Source organism: Syngnathus leptorhynchus, chromosome 6, assembly GCF_054491065.1.
Source record: "Syngnathus leptorhynchus isolate UIUO chromosome 6, UIUO_Slep, whole genome shotgun sequence".
Taxonomy (NCBI): Eukaryota; Metazoa; Chordata; class Actinopteri; order Syngnathiformes; family Syngnathidae; genus Syngnathus; species Syngnathus leptorhynchus.
In genome coordinates this window covers 6128031-6148208 of record NC_141200.1, presented here as the reverse complement: position 1 = coordinate 6148208, position 20178 = coordinate 6128031, and the positions used below count along the sequence as shown (strand labels likewise).

The window sequence follows — 20178 nt, the reverse complement described above, 5'->3', positions numbered from 1 at the left end:
GTTCCAAGTTTTCTGGAGCTACCATGTTACCTGGCTCTCTTCAGAGTGGCAGATCTCCTAACATTGATGCCACTTTCTCCAAACCTTTGTGGGAAAACGTCATCGTCAAGGACAAATGCCAAGGTGCTCTCTGTCCGGTATAGAAACGAGAGCATAAACTTCTGCGTCATCACACTCGGATGGATTATCAAAGAAAAGTTCCAAAGTACCCGAGTGGCCCCTTGATTTTTTTTTCTTCTCACAACCTTCCAAAAAAATCTTACAAAAAAAGACTGTTATTCATAGACAATAGGTGGAAATGAAGCCAAAAATTCCCATACGATAGGCATTTCACGTGAATGCGAGCGTCACCTGTAGTTTAAGTTGTAATATCACCAATCACCACTTGAGGGCAGATGTGTGGTTGAGGTGTATTCTGGCTTATACTGCCCCTTTGTAAATAAATCCAAATTTATTTATTTTTGCACATTTGTAATGATATTCAGGGAACACATAGTACTGTAGCTCTATATAAAAATTTGGAGTGATATTATTTTGGTTTGGAACAAAAATTGTCTTTTGTTTTCTACAAAACCCACGCAAGCATAACAGAACACACGAACTAGAATTTCTGGTCCAGCTCTTGTTTTAATAGGTACAAGTACTGAAGGGTAGCCAAAGAAGTGTCCGGTGGGTGTAGGTCTTCCACTCCCCCCCGATCCGAGGAAGGTGGCCCTAGGGGCGGGGACTACATCGGAGACGCTCTGGCTCGCTGGATGATCCTCTTCAGACTTGGTGCAACACTTTCCATAGCAACTCTTTGCTTCTCCACGCCGCGGTGGTTGCTTCTGTTGTGCTTGCAAAGGATCTCGCAGCGTGGATTTCAATAGTCTGAGTAGTGCTTTGGACATTTGAACTTGTCACGTCTTTGAATTGATTTACGCGACAGTCCATCCCGAGACGTGCAAACAGGAGGCTGTTTGTTGCGCGTGATATTTACCCCAGAAAGAAAGCGACAGCTCAATGATTCGGCTCTAAGGTAAAACATGCATTTGGTGTCTTCTCCATTGAAATGTGCAAATCTTCCTTTAAAAGTGCTGTTTGTGGGAATTTATTTGCAACACGCATTTGCCTTGTTGACTTGACTTTTTTCTTGAAATCACATTATATCTCTTGACGGTAAGTCCTATGAACCTGTTGTTTCGTTGGGGAGGAATTATATGGAGTAAATAAATGTGCTGAATGTATCCACCATTCTCTTGTACAATATAATGACATCCAATTTGAGCTGTGTCAGTTTTCCAAAAGAAAAAGTTAATTTCCTAATTCATCAAATGAATCAATTATTATATTTGATCATTGATTAATCATTCAGCTATCCTTATTTTAATTGTCCAAATGCTGCCGATATAATCCAGTTTTTATAGTCTTACATGAAAGTGGACTAATTTTACCTTTGTGTTGAATCAAAACAAATCAGCTTTCACTTTTAAGAACAATTTTCAACATTTTCCCTATTTTCTGGCATGTTTTGCTTATTTTCTGGCAGTTGTAGTGAATAGAGCTAAACCTGTTCAGCAAACTGTTCTTAATATTTAGAGTACACAGTATCAAACATAAAAATCTCTACACTATAAACGACAACCACAACATATTGTTCAATGAATACCCCTTTGGCAGTTTTGATCAAGCCTAAGCACTATTATCTTTTGTAAGCATATTTCTTGTCTGTTGTTGTCTGTGTTTGGGTCCGGCTGTCTGTCTCTCCCAAGCTGGCATCTTTCCCACGGGCTCCAGCCTGACCAATGCTGTCTGCTGACATCTTTGGGGTCATCATGTTCATGATTGTGATGCTCCGGTTTTGCTGGAGGGCATTGGCATGAGTGTCCCATCGCATCCATCAGGGAAGCAGGCATTATGCCCCACCCAAAAAAAAAAAAATCATGCCATCCCATCATGATGGTCACTGCAGCAAATGATGAAAAAAAAAAAAAAAACGGATTTCGTCCTCTCCCGATACCCCAAAAATTGTTTTTGCAGTTGGAGCTAAATGTTTATTGAAATAACAGCAACAAAGCAGCAAAGTGAGAGACCTCAGGGAGTGATATACACAATGGGCCTACAAATCAGTGCAGTCGTAGCTGTTTTGGTCGCTGGGACACGTGTTTACATTTCTGGAGGCTTTGGCTTATTGCTTGTGGCTACACGCACTGGCTGACCTGCACAATAGTGCTACATTTTCAAATCACTTGATAAGAGAACTATTCATTCAATTAAGTGTTCATGATTGGCAAGATAGTGTGTTTCAAATGAAGTGAGATGGGCAATGTTGCAGAATCACAGTAAAAAATGTGTCTTCTTCGCAAGTAAGTTGCAGTAACAGCTGGAAATAAGATCCGGTTTCACCCGAGGAGATTAGCACCATGGGAACAATTAACACGAACCAGTGTCCAGTTTGTGTGTCTCTGTTTTTTGCGCATGCATGAATTCAACCTACATAACATAGCCCAACAGATTGGATCAACTGGTTCCTGTCACTATCATTGCAACTTTTGTGTCTGTGTGGTGGAGCTCGTTGCTTCCTCAGTGACAGGGGGACAACCGTGGCGTCAATGGAGAGAAAGGAACTCATAGACTGCATACAGAGGCGTTTTTGTTCACGTGAACATTCGAAAATGCAAAAGAAGCAGCCGTATTGATGCTCCTGTAGCAGCTGCCAATGCCGATGAGTAAGCTCTGCCTGAAGCTTTTTTTTTTTTTTTTTTTTTTCTCCCCCTCATGAGTTTGATTCACATGAGTTGTTCAAATACAAAGAATGATGTTTGTAAAGATACATTTTCATTCATAGGAAAAATCATAGTGAGCGGCATCAATGCATGGGCAAAACACACTTTGGAAGATGAATCAATTTACACAATCTATTTTTGTGCACTGTTTTGAATGTTGTGAGAATGAACAAATTAATTGATGATCAACCAAAAGAAGACAAAGAAGGATTTTTTTTTTAAATACCTGTTGTCGGTGCCTGTCAAGTGGTATTTGTTTTGCCTCCACGTAGTCGCGGAACGCCTGGTGTGAGATCGGTGCAGTCATTTTAATAGTCCCTTTGATAACGTGTTGCTCTCACTCACACATTCCCCAGAACGAGTGTGGAAAGTGGCTCGCAGTGAAATCAAACGCACGGTGAGGGAAGTGCGCCTTCGCTGATCGCTTGCCATCGACATTAGCGTTAATGCGTTTGCCGACAGTCGCTTCAGTACATCATTTTGGCAAAAAAGGCCTGAAATGAATCAGTCTGCAGCTCCACATGCTCGGATGCGCTTTCCTAGCACTTCTCATCCTCTTTTTTTTTTTTGTCTGATTTGCTTGCTAATGAGCGTGCAGACTTGGCAAGTCATCTGATCACTGGCACAGATTTCATATCCATCTGCCTCTCCTGCATGAAGTCATCTTTCCTCCTATTCGGCCCCATTCCGTGTCTGCGCCCTGGCTCAGAGCACAGGTTTCGAGCAATATGGCGGTCGGGCCGTCACGCCGCGCTTGCCCTCGCCTGCATCAGCAAGTCGCCCGCAGAGAGCGTGGATCTAAATTGAGTATCTATTGGCTCAATGAGAAAATTGCTTTTCTCGATTGCTGGAGGACCCTTCATTTAATGTGCGCGGCACACTGGCCACAGCTAGTAATGGCTTCAGCATCTTTGTTGTCCGCAGACATGAGTAAATGAAATTTGCTTTTCAGCTGGGAGAAATCATTTACTCTCAGAAAGATGTAATTTTCTTCTTGAAGCATTACTATCTAATGGCCATAAACACTTTGTTGACAGATTTGCTGGCTATTTTCAAATTCAGAGCATATGAAATATTATGCTTTTGAATGGGGATGGTCGAGAAACAATATCAGGTATCGGACCTTATTAAAAGACACGTATGCTGCCTATACAGTCACCGATCATTTATGGCTCCATTTTTTTCCCGTATAGTAATTGACACAATTTTGTGACCCAAAAAAATAAACAATCAAAGGATATTGACACACCGCTGCACGTTCCTCCCCTTGCGTGTAAACATACGAACCAGGAAGCGACGGTTGACCTCAGCCGAGGGCAGCCCCCCGAATTGACAGAGCAGGAAGCCGAGCGGCCACTTCCCCTTTATCACAAGGAAACAGGTTTGCCTGTTTTGGGTTTGACCTCGGAATTCTTGGTTCTTATCTTGCCTGTGCTCTATTTCCCTCAATAATGGTCAAGCTTAGCAGGTAATCAGGTAAAAGGTAGCTTTCAGACAAGCTGGCCCTCGCAGATAGCAACTTCTCCAACAGAGTTTTACACATTTCATCTCCCCTCGGGATGTGGAAACCGCCTCCATCTTGTAATCCCATAGGCTCATTCCACCAAACGTCATTTTTGAAGTGGCCAAAGTATTTTTATTTTTTTTTAAAGTGCCAAAGGCTGTAAGGGTTGCTATCTTGGTCATCACTGAGTTGAGATACTACAATATGCTCCTCCTACCTTCCGATGCTGCCAAATCTCAGACGAAGCTTTAATGCGTGGTCTCCATCCGTCATACAGTACCAACGTGAGGACATCATCAGAGGAAGAGGATCTATGAAGGATCATTTTGGGATACGCCAGAAGAAAAAGAAACACACACAGTGTTGCTAAAGCTCCATGGCTGCTTTTTTGTTGTTTTAAAGAAGCAGCTGTTAGTTCCTCTCTAGTTTGCTTTATCGTGTTAGCAATATGATGATTCTGTTGTTTATGAAAGCCAGGCGGAGCATTGTTTGTGAATTGGGAATATGGATAAAGAAAGCCTCAGTTTGTTTGCATATTAGGCAAACATAGACACACGCCTGGGTGCTTTCACTTGTTGCAGCACCTTCTTTGTCTCTGCTTGTCAGACTTTTTTATTGATGATACTGTGAGGCCCGAGTGTGTTTTTGCAGCCTCTCCCCGTGACTCACTGGACCATGATGCTTTTCTCCTTTCCTGACTCAGGCATTTCTCCCATGAAATGAGAAACTCCCAGTTTCTGGTCTTTCAGCAGTTTCCAAGCTTTTTTTGTCTTTTTGTTCCATTCTCGACTTCTTCTTAACACATGACTGTAATAGCAGAATAAAGATCTCGGCTGGCGTGCAACTGTCCAATAGAAGACAGTTCGATATGGAGCTGGATACTTGGGGTGCGATACCATTCGAGGACATTTTAAAGTGGAATGTCATATTACCGTATTGGCCTGAATATAAGACGACCATGATTACAAGACAACCCCCTCTTTTTCAAGACTCAAGTTTAAAAAAAGACTTTTTGAACACCAAATTTAATTCAAATCATGCAAAAACTGTATCACATCTTAATATCTGAACATTTAAATATGTACATTAAAATGCAATCACATTTGTAAATGAGTGGATTCTGGTTTTTCCATTTTCTGTTATCTCGTCTCTTATTTTCTTCTCTTTTCTTTCTTACTGCTATTCTTTATTTTTCTTCTTTGTGCTACCGCCATTTTTATTCTTTGTGACAGGGATTCGCTTTGGCCTGGGGAGTTGAGTTCAACATTCGCTCTCAAGATATCTGGCGCCATCTAGCGTTGTAAATGGGTGTAATGTCTAGACCCCGAATGTAAGACGACACCCATTTTTTCAGTCTTATTTCAATGCAAAAAACACCGTCTTATATTCGGGCCAATACGGTATATTATAGCCCCATTCACTTGCTGTTGTGGTATGCTATTCAGTGGATAATATGAGATGTTGAACAAATGAAATGCATGTTATGTGTTGTTAACGGTAGCTCATTAATTGTTTGGCAACCCTGAGGGTGCCGTAATATATGACCTGGTCTGTCTCTTGGTATGTGTGACACAAACTTGTTTGCTCGGGCTGCTTTTGGAGCCTGGCTGAATTACAGAGTACCTCCAAGAGATTTATTTTGAGCATGATATGGGTTTTCAAGCCAGTCTGCTAATGACACGCTGCCTTTCCAGTCTGTGATAACCATGCAAACCTCCAGTACGTGACCTTGCCTGAACGTATGTGTGTTCAATTCGTGCGTGTTCAAAACGTGCGTGTCAATTCAGTATACATAGTGGTGCCTTGAAAAAGGATATTTCTCTCATCAATTGTGATGAAATTTTAAACCAATTGATAGCCGCAGGACACGTGTGTGTCTACATATTTTTTATATACTTTGGTGACTGCAAGCTGTGTGCCCCTTTTGTAGCCCACACACGTCTATGGTGTAAGCTCCGATGAGATTCCAACAATGAACCAGTGCCTCCCACAGGAAGCGACTCAGCTCAAACCTAATGTAGGTTCACTGTCACCAACAACGGCATCAAGGGAGACGATTGGTGTTTGATTTTGGCAGAACTCCACAGCATGATCCAATAATAATCTGACTGCAGAGGCCAAATAATGAGCTGGCTTCTGTATGGCTCACAAGCCGGAAAGCGAGCGACTTGTTGTTTTCTCCCACCTTGTTAAAGAACAAGAAACGAGAAATAGAAGCTAATAAGTCAACATCGGCATGTTTGCACAGAAAGTCTCTTGTATTGCCCCGGTGACATCTCGGAGCGACTCTAAGGTTGATCACGTCATTCCACCGCACTGGTCGACCTCGATTATTATTTTTTATTTTTTTTTGTATGAAAATATTGCCTCTTTAACCAAGGACAAGATGTGTCTCTTTTATAATCCAACAATTGTACAGAAGAATATAACACTTTTATTCCAACTTCAAACTGCTCCGCTATAGTAAACATTTTCCAAAATTCCCTCCACACATTAATCCACATTATAGAGCTGAGCTATTTGTGCCTTAGATCGTTCTACTCCTGTTATGCCGTTATTCTCTTTGCATAAACAAGCAAAACAGCTCAGTGATGGGCCCCTTAAGGCAGTGGTTGTAAAAAGATGTTTTTTTTCCACTCCTTTCACTGCTCATGCACAACCGCATCATGATACCTAATGTGCTCTTAATATTTATTTGAAGCATTTCTCTAAACCTACTTTCGCACACCACGCGTTCCAAACAAATGTTGCCCATGTAGATATTTTGTTGCACACTTCCTCAAAAGAGGAAACAATTAGCTGGCAAAGCTCAAACCTTCTTTGCCTCATCATTTTTTCATATTTCTTTATGAAAATTTCAACACAGCGCTTCTTTAAAAGCTTGCCAGTCAAGACAACATTTATGGGTCAGTGCATTAAAACAAGGCCTCTCCTCTGGGCAAGCAGTCGGTCAATGTGCGGCATTTAATAAAGGCAGTGGATCGTTCCCACAAGGGATTTTGAAAAGGCTTGATTTTTTTTTTTTTTTTTTTACTCCTGGAAGGTTGAAGCAAAAATTGAAGTTGTCTTTCATATTTATCATCACAAACAGAATTATTTTAGATAGCGTGAGCGCTGAAGGTGTCCTTACTGTAATATCTTTTTGGATGGATGGATGTACTCGCTGCTCTGGATGTCTTCCAATAATTTGTCATTGGTCCCAGTTGAGGACGAGGAGGCTGCTGCAAAGTCGTCCTCGTTCATTTTCAGCACCTTTGAACCACTTGGGCATTGCTCCAAGAGATGAATACAAAAATAGACCAACCTTTGCTTGAGTTAGACGACATGGTCCAAGATAGCGCATTTCCATTTTTATTCCTCACGTTCCTCACGGAGCAACATCAAGACACTCTGAGGATAATCGCATCCTCATATCGTAATCGAGTGGAAATCTTTAGTCGATAAACATCAGGTATGAAAATAGATATTTTGTCAAAGTGACTGATTACCAAATAAATTCTATCAAAAGCATCAAAGAAACAATGAGCAAATGTTGTGATCCATGACCAAACGCACATTTGCTTATCTCTGCAGGCAGTTTGAAATTGGACTTTCTTTTTTTTTTTTTTTTTTTTTTTTAACAAGGAACAGATGTCTCCCTTCAGACCATTTTTTTCAAGGAAGGTTTCGTTACATTCGCCACATCTAGAGCACGCCCCCCCCTTCCTCTCTCTCGCTGTAGTCTATAGTGCAAGCTTTCAGAAAACCTCTTCAGATGATTCGCTGCGTGTACATATTTGTTCTGTTGCCTTTGGCGTCAACTTCAGGTCTGTTGTTCCTCCAAGAAATTTGACACACTGCAGACAGATGGAGAGTTGTGAAAGTTCAAAATCAAAACCATTTCACAGCATCTCCTTCGGGTCGTCTACGGAGCATTTTATCGGAATTGTTATTTCTGATCTCCTTTTGTTTACAATAAATCTCGTTTCATGCTGATCAAGATGCGATGTTACACATTTTCGTTTTAGTAGAAAACGTTTCTGTTATTAATTGTTAAGATAAAAGTTGGCAGTTTTTCTACCTCACATCCCCGACATAATGGAAGTAACATTAGCTTTTTTTGGCACGAGAAACACCTGTGAATGGTTAAATAAGCATAAGGAGCAGTAATGCATTTCATCATAAATAACCCGTCTGTGGTCAGTCCTGCGGTCCCGCTCCACTCGTAAAATGTGCTGTTTGTTTACAAGTGCCGCGGTTGAGTGCTTCGCTCATAATTTCATCACAAACTCCGATGAATCCTCAAGACAGCATCAACTCAAGCGAGACACTTGTCATCACCTTCCCTAGAGGATGTGATATTACTATTTGCAAGGTGTGTTTTGGGTTTTTTCGTTAGGATTACGACTGTGAACGCACCCCTTTAACTCTTTGTGGGAGTTAGGGGTGCGTTCACGGTCATGATACTGTTTATTTATTTGAGCTATTTAATTATTATTATTAAACTATCTATTTAATCAAATCAGATCTATTCTCGTCCTCTCTTTTGTTGTCGTGTCCGATGTTAGTATTGTCTCTGTTGATTTACGTATTTAACTGCTGGCAACTGAATCGATCGATTGATCTGTCTGTCTGTCTGTCTTATCAAAGGTAATCATTTCTGCTAGGTTTTGCCTCACTCGTCTTACCTCGTTGGGTTCTTTCTAACCAAATCAATCGCGACACGATTGTCACCGATTCATCACGTTTTGCGGTGTAAACTACTATTGACTTGTGTTTCTGACGGCATAAAATCCTGGTTGGCTACCAAGCAGCTCAGTTTCCTTCCTCTCGCCTATTTTTCTGCAGTCTCTCACATAAATCAATGTGATGTAATTGCATGAAGTCCTTTTCCCACAGCTCGGGCCCGGAGGCAAGGGAATCTCGAGGAGAGAGTGTCTCAGTGTGGCCAGTTAACCTTAAACTCTCTCCCGATTCCCAAGACTAAACTCCCACTCCGAAGATTTAATTTAGATGCCTAAATATCTCTTTGCAAACTGTTTCATTTGGTGGCGTTTGATGTATTCTTTTCAAGCCAAAGGCCAGACGAGGTTCTCACAGTTGCTGCTCTCTGTTTACATTTGACTAATACGCTCTAAAGATCAGCAGATGAGATCTAATTTCTTTGAGTGCTTTTTGTGTTGAGCCAAGCAAGATTTCTCCTGACGTCTCCATCATTGGCGGCACTCCCTGCCCGCCTGATGCACTGCATTTTCGCAACTTTGTTCAATGGAAAGTGTCCAACCGCATTTCTTTCCATCCTGGCTTTCTTCTGGGAGGCTCTTATGCTGTTGATTTCTTGTCAAAGAATATCTTTTAGCTCTTCATCCACGCTACACTTAATTTGAGAAAACTTGTGGAAAGCATTGCAATTGAGTTTTTTTTTTTTCAGTTAGCAGCTCATTACTCAGAGTTCAGAGGGTAAAATAACCCTGCAATTTTCAGGATTTCTTTTTCCCACTTTAACAAGCTGTCCAAATCCGTATGCACTTATTAACCAGGGAAAATAATAGAATTAGGGAAATAATCTGTTCCAGGGTCATGTAATTATCCACCGACCAGCCAAGAGATGATGACCACTTGCAAGTTGGGTGGGTGGGACGATTCCTCGATTAATCAGCGGAATTATCAACAAAATCATCCATTTGTGACAGTTAATAATTCAATGCCATTATGAGCTAAAATTAGGCTCTGTATTTACAGGATATTTTAGAAACAATTTGCAGTATCCCCCACTGCCCAGTGTTGTAGCTGGCCGGCTAACCGCATCGGCTACGTGGCGGCCATGTTAGCTAGGGCATCCTTACAATCAAAACCAATGTGTGGACACTGAAAATAGTGTGTGCTCTCAATATATAACATTTGTAAAAGGCTTCAATGTATCGGCATTCTTGGTCTTTTGTTTTCCTTGCCATCCATACATGGAATTTGTTGACAACCTTGACTCAACTAGCTTAGCGTTGCCGGCGACGCACATGAAGCTACCCGTTTATATCCATGTTAAAAATGTAATGAGTAAATAACAAAGTCATGGTTGATGGATAATTGGAAAGCTGAGATAATTTTCCTTTTAGATCAAAACCTAATTTCTGAAATACGGGTCACCGTGACTTGTTTTTCTATGCTCGCTCACATATTTGACAATGCTTGTGACTCATTTGCCCTGTTGCGTCTGCTTTATTGAGTTTGTCACACTGTGTTACCCGCTATCATCACTGACACCAAAAACAAGCAGACATAAGTGTTCTGGTTTGTTTTGCTTTATGACGGGATGGCAGTCTGTAGCTCCCTCTGGGTTGAGGAAATGATCCAGATGCGAAGCTTCTGGCTCTCGTAACCCGGAGGGACACCTGCTCGCTGCTCCTGTGCAACCCCCCCCCCCCCCCCTAACTTTTCTCGACACACAAGCCATTCATCTTCCCTGTACCGTTGCCTTCTCTTACTCGCACCTTTTCTGCACAGTACATTGCAGTTAAAGACATATTGTATTGAGTTTTCCAGGCTTTTGAGCGGATCATATTGATGGCTTGAACTCGGCTATTATTGGCCAGCATTGCAAATTCCTGAGTAGCATGTTACAATATGTACGAAACAATAAAACCACTCGCAAGATTCAATACAAGACCATAGAAAAATAAAAATGCTTTGATCGATTGTGCCAGGACACATTTAAAGATATGTTTTGTGCATTATTGTGCACGATGTCTTACAGAGAGCTCAATGTTTTGGTTTCTTTCTTTAGCGACATGATAAGACTCAGTACTTGAAGAAACAATTACTATGAGTCACCTTATTTCAAAGCTGCCGTGTTATTTTCTCTACACCGGCAGTGGAAAACATCCTGAGGGAAGATCGTCTGCTAACGTCATTATCCAGTCAACCTGGATGCACGTTGCCAAAGTCTTGAGCTTTTCTGGGCTTAAGGACGTAATGCTGGTGGAAATTGTTGTTGTGTGGCTGCACGTCAGCTGGAAGGGTTTCGAACGGGGGAAGTCCGTGTACGAACTGTTGGGAGTTTACACTCCCCCGCCCCCCCCCTTCTGGGTATGCAAGAATGAACTCCTACCTCAGTTTGCAAGGCTGAACTGCTGGTATCCTTGTTGTGTTTTTGTAACCCTCGGTAAAAAGCCTTGCTCTTAATTGTGTCCCAAGGGGCCCGCAGCTTGCAGTATTCACAACCTTTCCTGTCCCGCTCGGAATCCCACCGCCTCCATTCAGCCTTTACCTCATCCTCCCCAACTGGCCAGGTCTTTACTCTTTAATTACTCCTCTCCAGAGTATAGTTTTCATTGCGTCCTCAGACCCCCCTCACTGACAAGAGGGCTCGACAATTTCGGTGAAAGTTGGAGGTGATAATTAAAGTTATACAGCGGGTCCTTAGAAAGACACTAAAACACGCTAACTGCTAAAGCTATGGTCCATGCCTTTTTTTTCTGGGAACATCACTACTGCTAACATGGATGACTTAACAGTGAATTGTAATTGTTTCTATAGCTTGGCGCTTTAGTAGTTTTATCCCTGGTAGTTGACTCCCTCCAGGGACAAGCAATGATTGGGCATCATCATCGCTCTCATTAAAGTAAGTGTTCTGAAGATATATGGCTGCCGGCATGTGCCCTCTTTATTCCTCTAATGAGAGCATGATGTATATGAATCTGTGTCGGGAGATCATTGGAGATCATCGTCAAGAGCTGACACTTCTTCTTTGTACTAGAGCTTGAAACTACATTAAATAAAGGTTTAGTAGCCTATATTAGAAGTGATTATTGCTTTTATTGGGAAGATTTGTCAACACTGGAAGTGAGGTCATGTGTTAAGCATTAATAGGAAAATGCACATCCACATTTTGTCCACATCCTTTGCACAGAGGAAGAGTTGCAGACTCCATCTCCTTTGCTGTTCTCTGACCTTTGACAAGGCCACATTGACAGGATGATGTGTGTCATGAAGACAAAGGGGGGAAAAAACACTCGTGACTTGATGGGACATAGACAATGTGGGCTGTGACTCAGTCTTCAACTTCCTCTGGAGGGGAATAAGCATTAATGGGAAAATGAATATCCTTTTTGCATTATTTTTGATGAACACTCAGGCCCATGACAATTCTTAACTGTTTTATTGTTGCTCAAGATGGTGTTAAATATAGAAGATTGGACATTGCAGTGGGATGCTGAGAACTTGGAAGATCTGAATGAACCAAGAATGTAGTATATACGTATGTCTGTGGCTTTGATCATAGAATAGCACTATGCGTGTCAGATTTTTATTAGGACATATGACTACATACAGATCTTGATGCGTCCCATGTTGCTGATTTATATATAAACCAGATGTCTGTGATGCAATAGTAATGTCAGCACTTGAAATAACATCAGAGTGAAATCAATTAGTGCCTTGATGATTAAATTCCTCACAGCGCTTGTGATGTGAGATGGATTCGCTAGGAGAAAAAAAAAAAAAAAAAAAGCCATTTGAAGAGGAAGCCTTTTCGCACGCTGCTTGGCGGAACCCTCCTCGGTTTGGCCTTTATCGTCTTCCTCGAGGGGCTCGTCCCATTGTTGTGCTTTTGCAACCGTCTGCGCTGATCTTCCTTCTTGCCCCCATAACTGATTCAATGAGGCGCCGCTATCTGATTGGTGCTTCGTTTTCCCGGGAAAAAAAGGTTTCCATGGGAACCAACAAATAATGCAGACCCTCTCCAGCGCTGCTCTCCTCTCGCTAATAGACTTCTAAACAGGCGCAGGGGAGAGACGAGCACTACAACAGGCTTCATTGTGCCATTTGGCCACCCCTCGTGCTGGCAGTCAGATTATCCGCATCATGATCATTATTTACCTACTTTCTGCTTTTCTCATCATCTAACACAAAATGACAACAAATTACCATGCTGATTTTGGTCGGCTAGTATAAATGGATCAGATGCAACATCGTGACCACTTGCACAATCAAATGAGATCTAAAAGCTATATTATCAAATAAATGCTTTGGTAAAGATAATAATGCTCATTACTTGTACTCACAGATATACCGATACCAAGTAACCGATACCACTAACACTTTGTGATTCGTAACATTTTTATGAAACCAACAAGTGATAATTTTCAACAAAAAAAACTTTTTTTTTTGTCTGTGTGAGAATGTATGCACACTGGCTGGTTCTCAGCATCGTATCTGACAACCGCGCCATGCAGCTGGAGGCAACTTTTGCTGAGTAGCTGTCAGTGCTTTGAGAGCGACATATTTTTTGCACGGCAAGGCTGGAATAGAAGCAGGCAAATTGACTAGCATCACTAGATCATTATTTCCTTCTGGGAGATACGTGTGGGAGCGCAGTTGGGGAAACAGGGAAAAGTTTAAAGCGTTTACGCTCATTAGGGATGCTGGCTCCAAGACGTGGCCTATAGTGACAGTTAAAGTGAGCGGTGCGTGTGAAGAAAGTATGGCAGTGTACTTGTGGTGAATAATGCATGAGCTCAGACGCTCATCAAGGTCACACCAGAAGCTACGTGTTCTGGGTCTTCTAATAACTGTAATTATCCAAGTAAGAAGACCTTGAGGTATGATATAAAACTTCCTTCCACCTGCGCAGGTTTGGATGAATGAACTTAAAAGGTATTTTGGTACATTATGTCCAATTATAAATCTGCCTCCCAGCCCAGGAGAGAATTATTATGCGAGATAAAGCAGCACCGGAGTCCCACATTAGCGTTCTACTGGGAGCAAGTTCCTTCATCTATTATGAATGTATCTGAGTCATTTGAAGTGTCCTAGAATTTGATTCTGTTTTCTCAAGCTCAACATTTTGGTTGGGTTTCAAATGAATTTCACAGTGTACAAATGTGTCACCCCCTCGCTTGTCTCTTTTTGTTTGTCTCATTATGTTGGCGCTGACCTCTGCTTCTTTCATTGTTCTCCCTACAGTCCATGAAAACAGGAGCGGCACCTATCCCCGAGAGACGGCGGCAACTTCACCTGAACAAAGACAAGGCATCAAGAGACAGACATGGTAGGCTGATATAAATCGGCCAAGCTTTTTTTTTTTTTCACACATCCCAGATTCCTTTCTTGAAACAGTTTATTTTACGCAAACATATCGTGAGAAGTCGAAATCCAACTCTGCATCAAAAAAGTTTCTTGATACTCACAATCACTTGTATCTCACGCACTTATTGCTTTAAAAGTGTTTGTTATTGTGGCTGAGGGGAAAAATATGACATATTGTCGGATCATGTTGTATTCATTCTGTGTACGAGTCACAGTGAGAAAAATAGCACAAAGACCACACAGGGGAAAAAAGCTACTGCGAGAAGCAAGTCTGGCTTATTTTTTTTTATTTTTTTTTTTGGGCGCCATCACAGCAAACCAACACTGCTCTTTGTTGGTTTCTGATTTGCATTGACATTTGGAACATTAGTATTCCAAGCATGTCTGAGAGGCCGACATATAGATGGAGAGGTGAAAGGGTGGTTCAGACCAAGATATGCTTTCTGTAATCAACCCAGGAAGTTTGGTCGTTTTTATTCTGGCAATTATAGTTGTTCAAAGAAATGTACACTTCTGGTCGGTCTAATTTTAAACCCAAATTGGGTTAGAAATTGGGTTGCATTTGTAAAAATATAACCGTGGAGTAGAGCGGTCACTATCAAATATTTTTAGAATTGATTACGTCGACCAATCGGATACAATTTTCGTTGTGTGTATTAAAAAGTAAAATTTTCCCCCATTATTAACCAATTATTTTTGTTTATTTGGTAGTATTTAGTGATTATAAAACAAGCAATATTACACAAATAGGATTCTTGGTCCCTAAGGTAAAGCAGATGTTTGAAAAATGACTTATTTTGATCAAAGACAAAAAATAAATCAGTCCGGCATAGCTGTCAGAACGTGTTTGACTCGGCTCGCCTTTGTTTTGCAACAGGAACTAGTGCTAAGTAGAGATGCCAAACACAGCGCTGCAGACAAAGGCCACTATCGCACCCATTCCGGGTTGCCGTGGAGACCAGCCACTTTAACCGAGAGCTCGTTACTTTCTTTTGTCCTTAAAAAATAACCTCAGATGGAGTTTACAAAATTGTATTAGAGTCCAAGTGAAGGGATCACATAGTGTTGACAGCAGTTGGCCTCTTTTCAGCTTGAGTGACATGAGGACATGTGTAGTTTGACCTCCTCAGCATGTTCAGGCTCCTCATTGTTATTTTGTACTGCACAACATGGGTTGGTTTGCAGTTCAGCGGTTTTGTGCCATCTTTGAATTGTAATTTTGATGCCCTTTGCACAGGCAAAAAAAAAAAAAAAAAAAAACAATCACAAGATAGATGTTATTTTGTTGATGCTTCAACACTTTGTTGAGTTAGGATAGTGGATTATTTATACATGCTTTGAGAAATGACTGAGAGCACCAATTTTACACATATACACATTATTTGTCCATATTTAAAATGGATTTTTTTCTCATACATCTCTTTAGCCCTCCCCGAATAGAATTAATGAAAAAATGTGGCCCATCCCTGCTTTAAGGTCTTCCGGGGTTGAAGCTCTGCTGTGTTGTGTATTTATAACAACAAATGTGTTATCCTGATCTACTCCTACAGACTATATGGCATCACTGGAGGATAGTGGGCGGCCATGCGGGACTTGAAGAAAAACAAAAATAAAGGCAGAAGCCAGATTGCGGACAAATATCCCCCTTGTCATCACAACACATCACATCATTCAGCATTTCTTTTCGATTGAGTTCTAACTCATTTAACTGGAAAGCCCCGACAGCAGTGCGTCCTTACAAGAGGCCGTGGGAAATGCTCCAACTGAGTGCAGCCAGAGCATGGCAGAAGCCATTATGTGTTTATAGTGTCCTTGTTGCACATGCCTTTGCAGAAGTTCGTGGAGCATGTGTCTTGCTATCGACCCGGGGTCTACATGCCTTGTTTGAGTCTTTCATCAAACAAATCATGGCTTCCACACAATTAAATTGACTCAATTTCATTAAATTGGTGTTAAAATTATGCTCTTCCACTAGTTTGGGCGTTTTAGATAAGAACTGACCGATTTTGCTCTTAAGGTTCTGTTTAATCTGTCAACTGGGATTTACGATAACCTTGAACCTCTCATGAAGATTTCAACTGTATCATATTTTTTACACAGATTGTCCTTGTCCTTATCAGGGTTGCAAGTTTTGTCCAGAGCACCAGGGTGACATTTTGTGTAGATATTGAGATGAAGCCCCTCCTCTCTCCTTTATCCCCCGCTACAAATAATACAATCATGCTTTGGACTGACAGTAGAAAGCAAGGAGGATAAAAGAAGCCCTCCTCCTTGACACCTTTTGTGTGAGCGTAATGTATGCAAATCTCAATTTAGCCCCCATGTGCCCTCATTACGTTTTTCAGCAGGGCTTAACACAGAGAAGGGGGTAATTAAAACCCATCTCATGCAATAAGGCAGTCGGTTGGCCTCGGAGAAACGCCCGCAAGGTGATCAATACCTGAGCATATCATTATGATTTAGAGGAGGCGTTTAACTGCAGCTCTAAATCAATTTCCTCTGCGTTAAGTCGTAAGCCTTCAAGCTCCCCTCAACCTGTTCATCCACATCTGCAATGTTGATTGGACAAAATTCAAATATAGACAATGGGAGGGAACAAGTGAATTGTAAAAGTGGGACTGAAGCGGCGCGTTTGTTTGATTAACAGGGCCATGGCGAGGCTTCAGCACGAGGGACGACGGTCATGACGGGCGACTGCGTAACATGCGTCAAATACCTCATGTTGACCTTCAACACCTTCCTTGTTGTAAGTATTTCTCATCTCCAATCATGAGAAGTCACTTTAGAGAATGAAGACCCCGCCCGATGAATAACTGTTTGACGGTAGCCACATTTGCATTTTAAGAATCTTGATCTTAACTGGATGGACACTGCAGTCTGGTTAATCTTTTGTCTTAGTCTTTAGTCTTGTGCCAAAATAAAATTCCTCCATTGATGTTCTCTTATGCAGTACCAGTGTTTCCATGAGATTCTAACATTACAACTTTGTGTCTCCTTCAACTGCCCCGACACATCCCTCTGTCAGATGGCAGGGTGTTTCCTCCTCGGTGTGGGATTGTTGGTGTTGTTTGGAACGGCAGTGTTGAGTGAAATGCTGATGCAACACCCCGTGCTGTCAAAAACCGTCTTTGCCGTACTGGGCATCGGAGCCTTGCTCTTCCTTCTGGGCTTCGTCGGCTGCTGCGGAGCCCTCCGTGAAAATAGGTGTCTGCTCTTCTTTGTAAGTACATGACGTTGGTATGACGGACGTGCTTATGTGCTCAAGTTACTCTTTGTACCAGAAAACCAACTCATAGTCCAACAATATCAAATGTGATTAAATTGGCCAATAGAGGCGTCCAGTTATTTGGTGCTTTGTCAGCACTTTACAAAGCCTCATATTCACTTTTTTTTTTTCAAAAAAAAACTTGACTTGCCACTATTCTCTTGTCTTATTGCAGTTCTTCATGCTCATCTTCGTGGTCTTTATAGCAGAGCTGGCTGCCGGGGTTTGGGCTTACACGCAGGGTCAAAAGGTAAGTTGAAATATCGATCTCATTTTCTTATTTTATAAAATGATAAACCTGTATATCTTTGCTCAATCATGTTCTCTCTGCTTTAGTTCTTTGTTGAAGATTTACAAAAAGAGATGCGGGAAAAGTATCAGGGCTATGCGCCCGATGACAAGTATTCTACAATATGGAATAAATGGATGGTTCAAGTAAGTGCAGAACGCACGTCACTACCACTCCTATTTTCTAGATTACAAACCTGAGCAAAACGGTAATAATTGCTTGTGTTGTACTCCGTTTGTCTCATTTCAGCATGAGTGCTGTGGCATATATGGAATAGAAGATTTCGAGGGCAGTCTGTTTCGTAGAAAATACAATCACACAGTCCCAACAGCTTGCTGCCTGCAGCGTAGCCCGGCCGGAAATTTAGAGCATGCTGATATGGATAAATGCCTTAATGGCTCGCAAGATCATATCAATGCACAGGTACGTTCTGATGTCTGTTCCTTGTCCAGATCAGTTCCGCTTGAATTGCAATAATATAGAAGTGAATGATGTCACACCAGGTTTGTGATTTATCAGATCCATCCCATCATTCCATTCCTTTGTCCATTGATGTGTTGGATATAAAGATAATCTGTCATTGTCAGTCACAATCTTGCAAGTTTGTGGCTTTATTGATCGCTTGCGCTGTCCTTTGTGTCCCCACAGGGTTGTTATAAAGCAGGCTTCAAAACCTATGAACTTTACCTCTATTTAGCGGGAGCCTTGTTCATTCTGGTGCTCACCTTTGAGGTATGGAGACATTTTAGTTTCTTTCAGCTTTGTCTTTTGCTGTGTGCTGAAGCTTTTTTCTAGTTTTTTTTAATGAGCAAATGTCTACTGATCCAAGTGTGGAAAGCTCGCCATCTGGTGGTGGTTGTGGCACATTTGATGAAGCTCACTTGTTTAAAGTCCAGCTGTCATTTCCGCATTTGTTGATACACTGCAGGTTTCAGTATTGTCTGTGTTAAAGTGTATCTGTTCTTTTCTTCAGCTTCTCGCCATGTCCGTGGCTATGTGCCTCTTCAGGGGACTCCAATCCATGTAGTCTGTTTGGACCTTTTCTTTTCCAAGGAAAAATAGGGAATACGCAAGGAAGAAGAAAATCAACACTTTATAATTGTTATTGAGCGCATTTTCTATTTAAAATTGTTTAGTTGGGGTAGCAAAAAAAAAAGTTCTTAAAATGATTGTACTTCACAGCTGGACTTTTGAGGTACTGGGTGACACAGTAATACATGTACTGGCCCACAAAAGAAAAAAGTGGGATATGGAAGACAAAGCTGATGTAAAAAGATTTTGTGTTCAGTGGAAAGTGTCATTTGTGGACCAGGTCTTACACAGACTGGGTGTAAAGTAGACTGGACATGAGTACCAGATGAACCCTTAGCAGAAGGCACTGCACTGACTTTTGGATGAAGAATATTTATATGAAGTAAATCTGGCTTAAGTGTTTCAGATGGCTGTGACCCTTCCCCTCTGTTACTGTGCATTGTGTCTTTCCACGTGCTCTTTTCACAGCCACGTTTCTAGTATGCTGTATTATACTGTATACGCTCAGTAGGTGAGTGTGTGTACATACTTGATGCATTTTTCAAATGTGTGTTAACTATTTTGTGAGCATGTGAGCTTCACGACCCTCGCGGACTTGAACGTCAACGTGATTTGAAATTTCTGTTTATATGGCTACTCTTTCACCATTATGTGATTTTAAGTGTTTGTGTATGCATTTGATCTTTAATAAATGGCATTGGAAATAGACTATTGTCCCTTTACTATATTGTTTTATGATTTTATGTGGAAAGTACTTTGAATAGTTTACCCCAATGACTCTTATGCATTTTTAAATAAACTGTCGACGTGTGTGCTTTTGGTTTGATTCAATATACAGTGGTGGGCTGTGAGTTTTTGACCTCAGCCTTCAGTGCCCACTAAGGAGTGACGTCCACTCATGGAAGAGTCCGGGGAAGCGCTATTTAGCCACGTCTGCCATCTAGCGGTGAACAAACGCTGCTGTGGTTTAAAATAGACATTTAATCCAAAACAACCATCATACACTTGATCGCCTTTTTCTCACTATGTGCAGCTCAAGCTTCCGCATCCGAGTCCTTCTACACTTCTAATACAAAATAAATTACATTTCAAACCTAGAATAAGAAAACGACCGGTCGGTAACGCGTCCGTTCACGATGTAGCAGTTGTTACAACGTTTCTGATCCTATTGTTATAGGTTCATTGTGTCATAAACCTTATTCCATAATGCATCAGTTGCTATGCAGTTGCTATTTCCCTTATATGATTTGTTCTGTTATGT

General features: G+C 41.4%; 1 protein-coding gene across 1 annotated transcript; it reads left to right on the top strand.

The window, feature by feature from the left end:
- The first annotated feature begins 726 nt into the window (after positions 1 to 726).
- Positions 727 to 19623, top strand: LOC147055603 (tetraspanin-18B-like). The gene is made up of 9 exons (XM_085914831.1): positions 727 to 1018; positions 14209 to 14293; positions 16979 to 17077; positions 17357 to 17551; positions 17772 to 17846; positions 17933 to 18031; positions 18135 to 18308; positions 18534 to 18617; positions 18859 to 19623. The coding sequence occupies exons 2-9, from the start codon at positions 14291 to 14293 to the stop codon at positions 18910 to 18912; spliced, it is 783 nt and encodes a 260-aa protein (XP_085770957.1). The 5' UTR covers positions 727 to 1018; positions 14209 to 14290; the 3' UTR covers positions 18913 to 19623.
- Positions 19624 to 20178: the final 555 nt, after the last annotated feature.

Coding starts and splice junctions, on each gene's coding strand:
- LOC147055603 (XM_085914831.1), top strand. Junction 18,032..18,134: donor GGAATAAATGGATGGTTCAA/GTAAGTGCAGAA, acceptor GTCTCATTTCAG/CATGAGTGCTGTGGCATATA. Junction 18,618..18,858: donor TTCTGGTGCTCACCTTTGAG/GTATGGAGACAT, acceptor TCTTTTCTTCAG/CTTCTCGCCATGTCCGTGGC.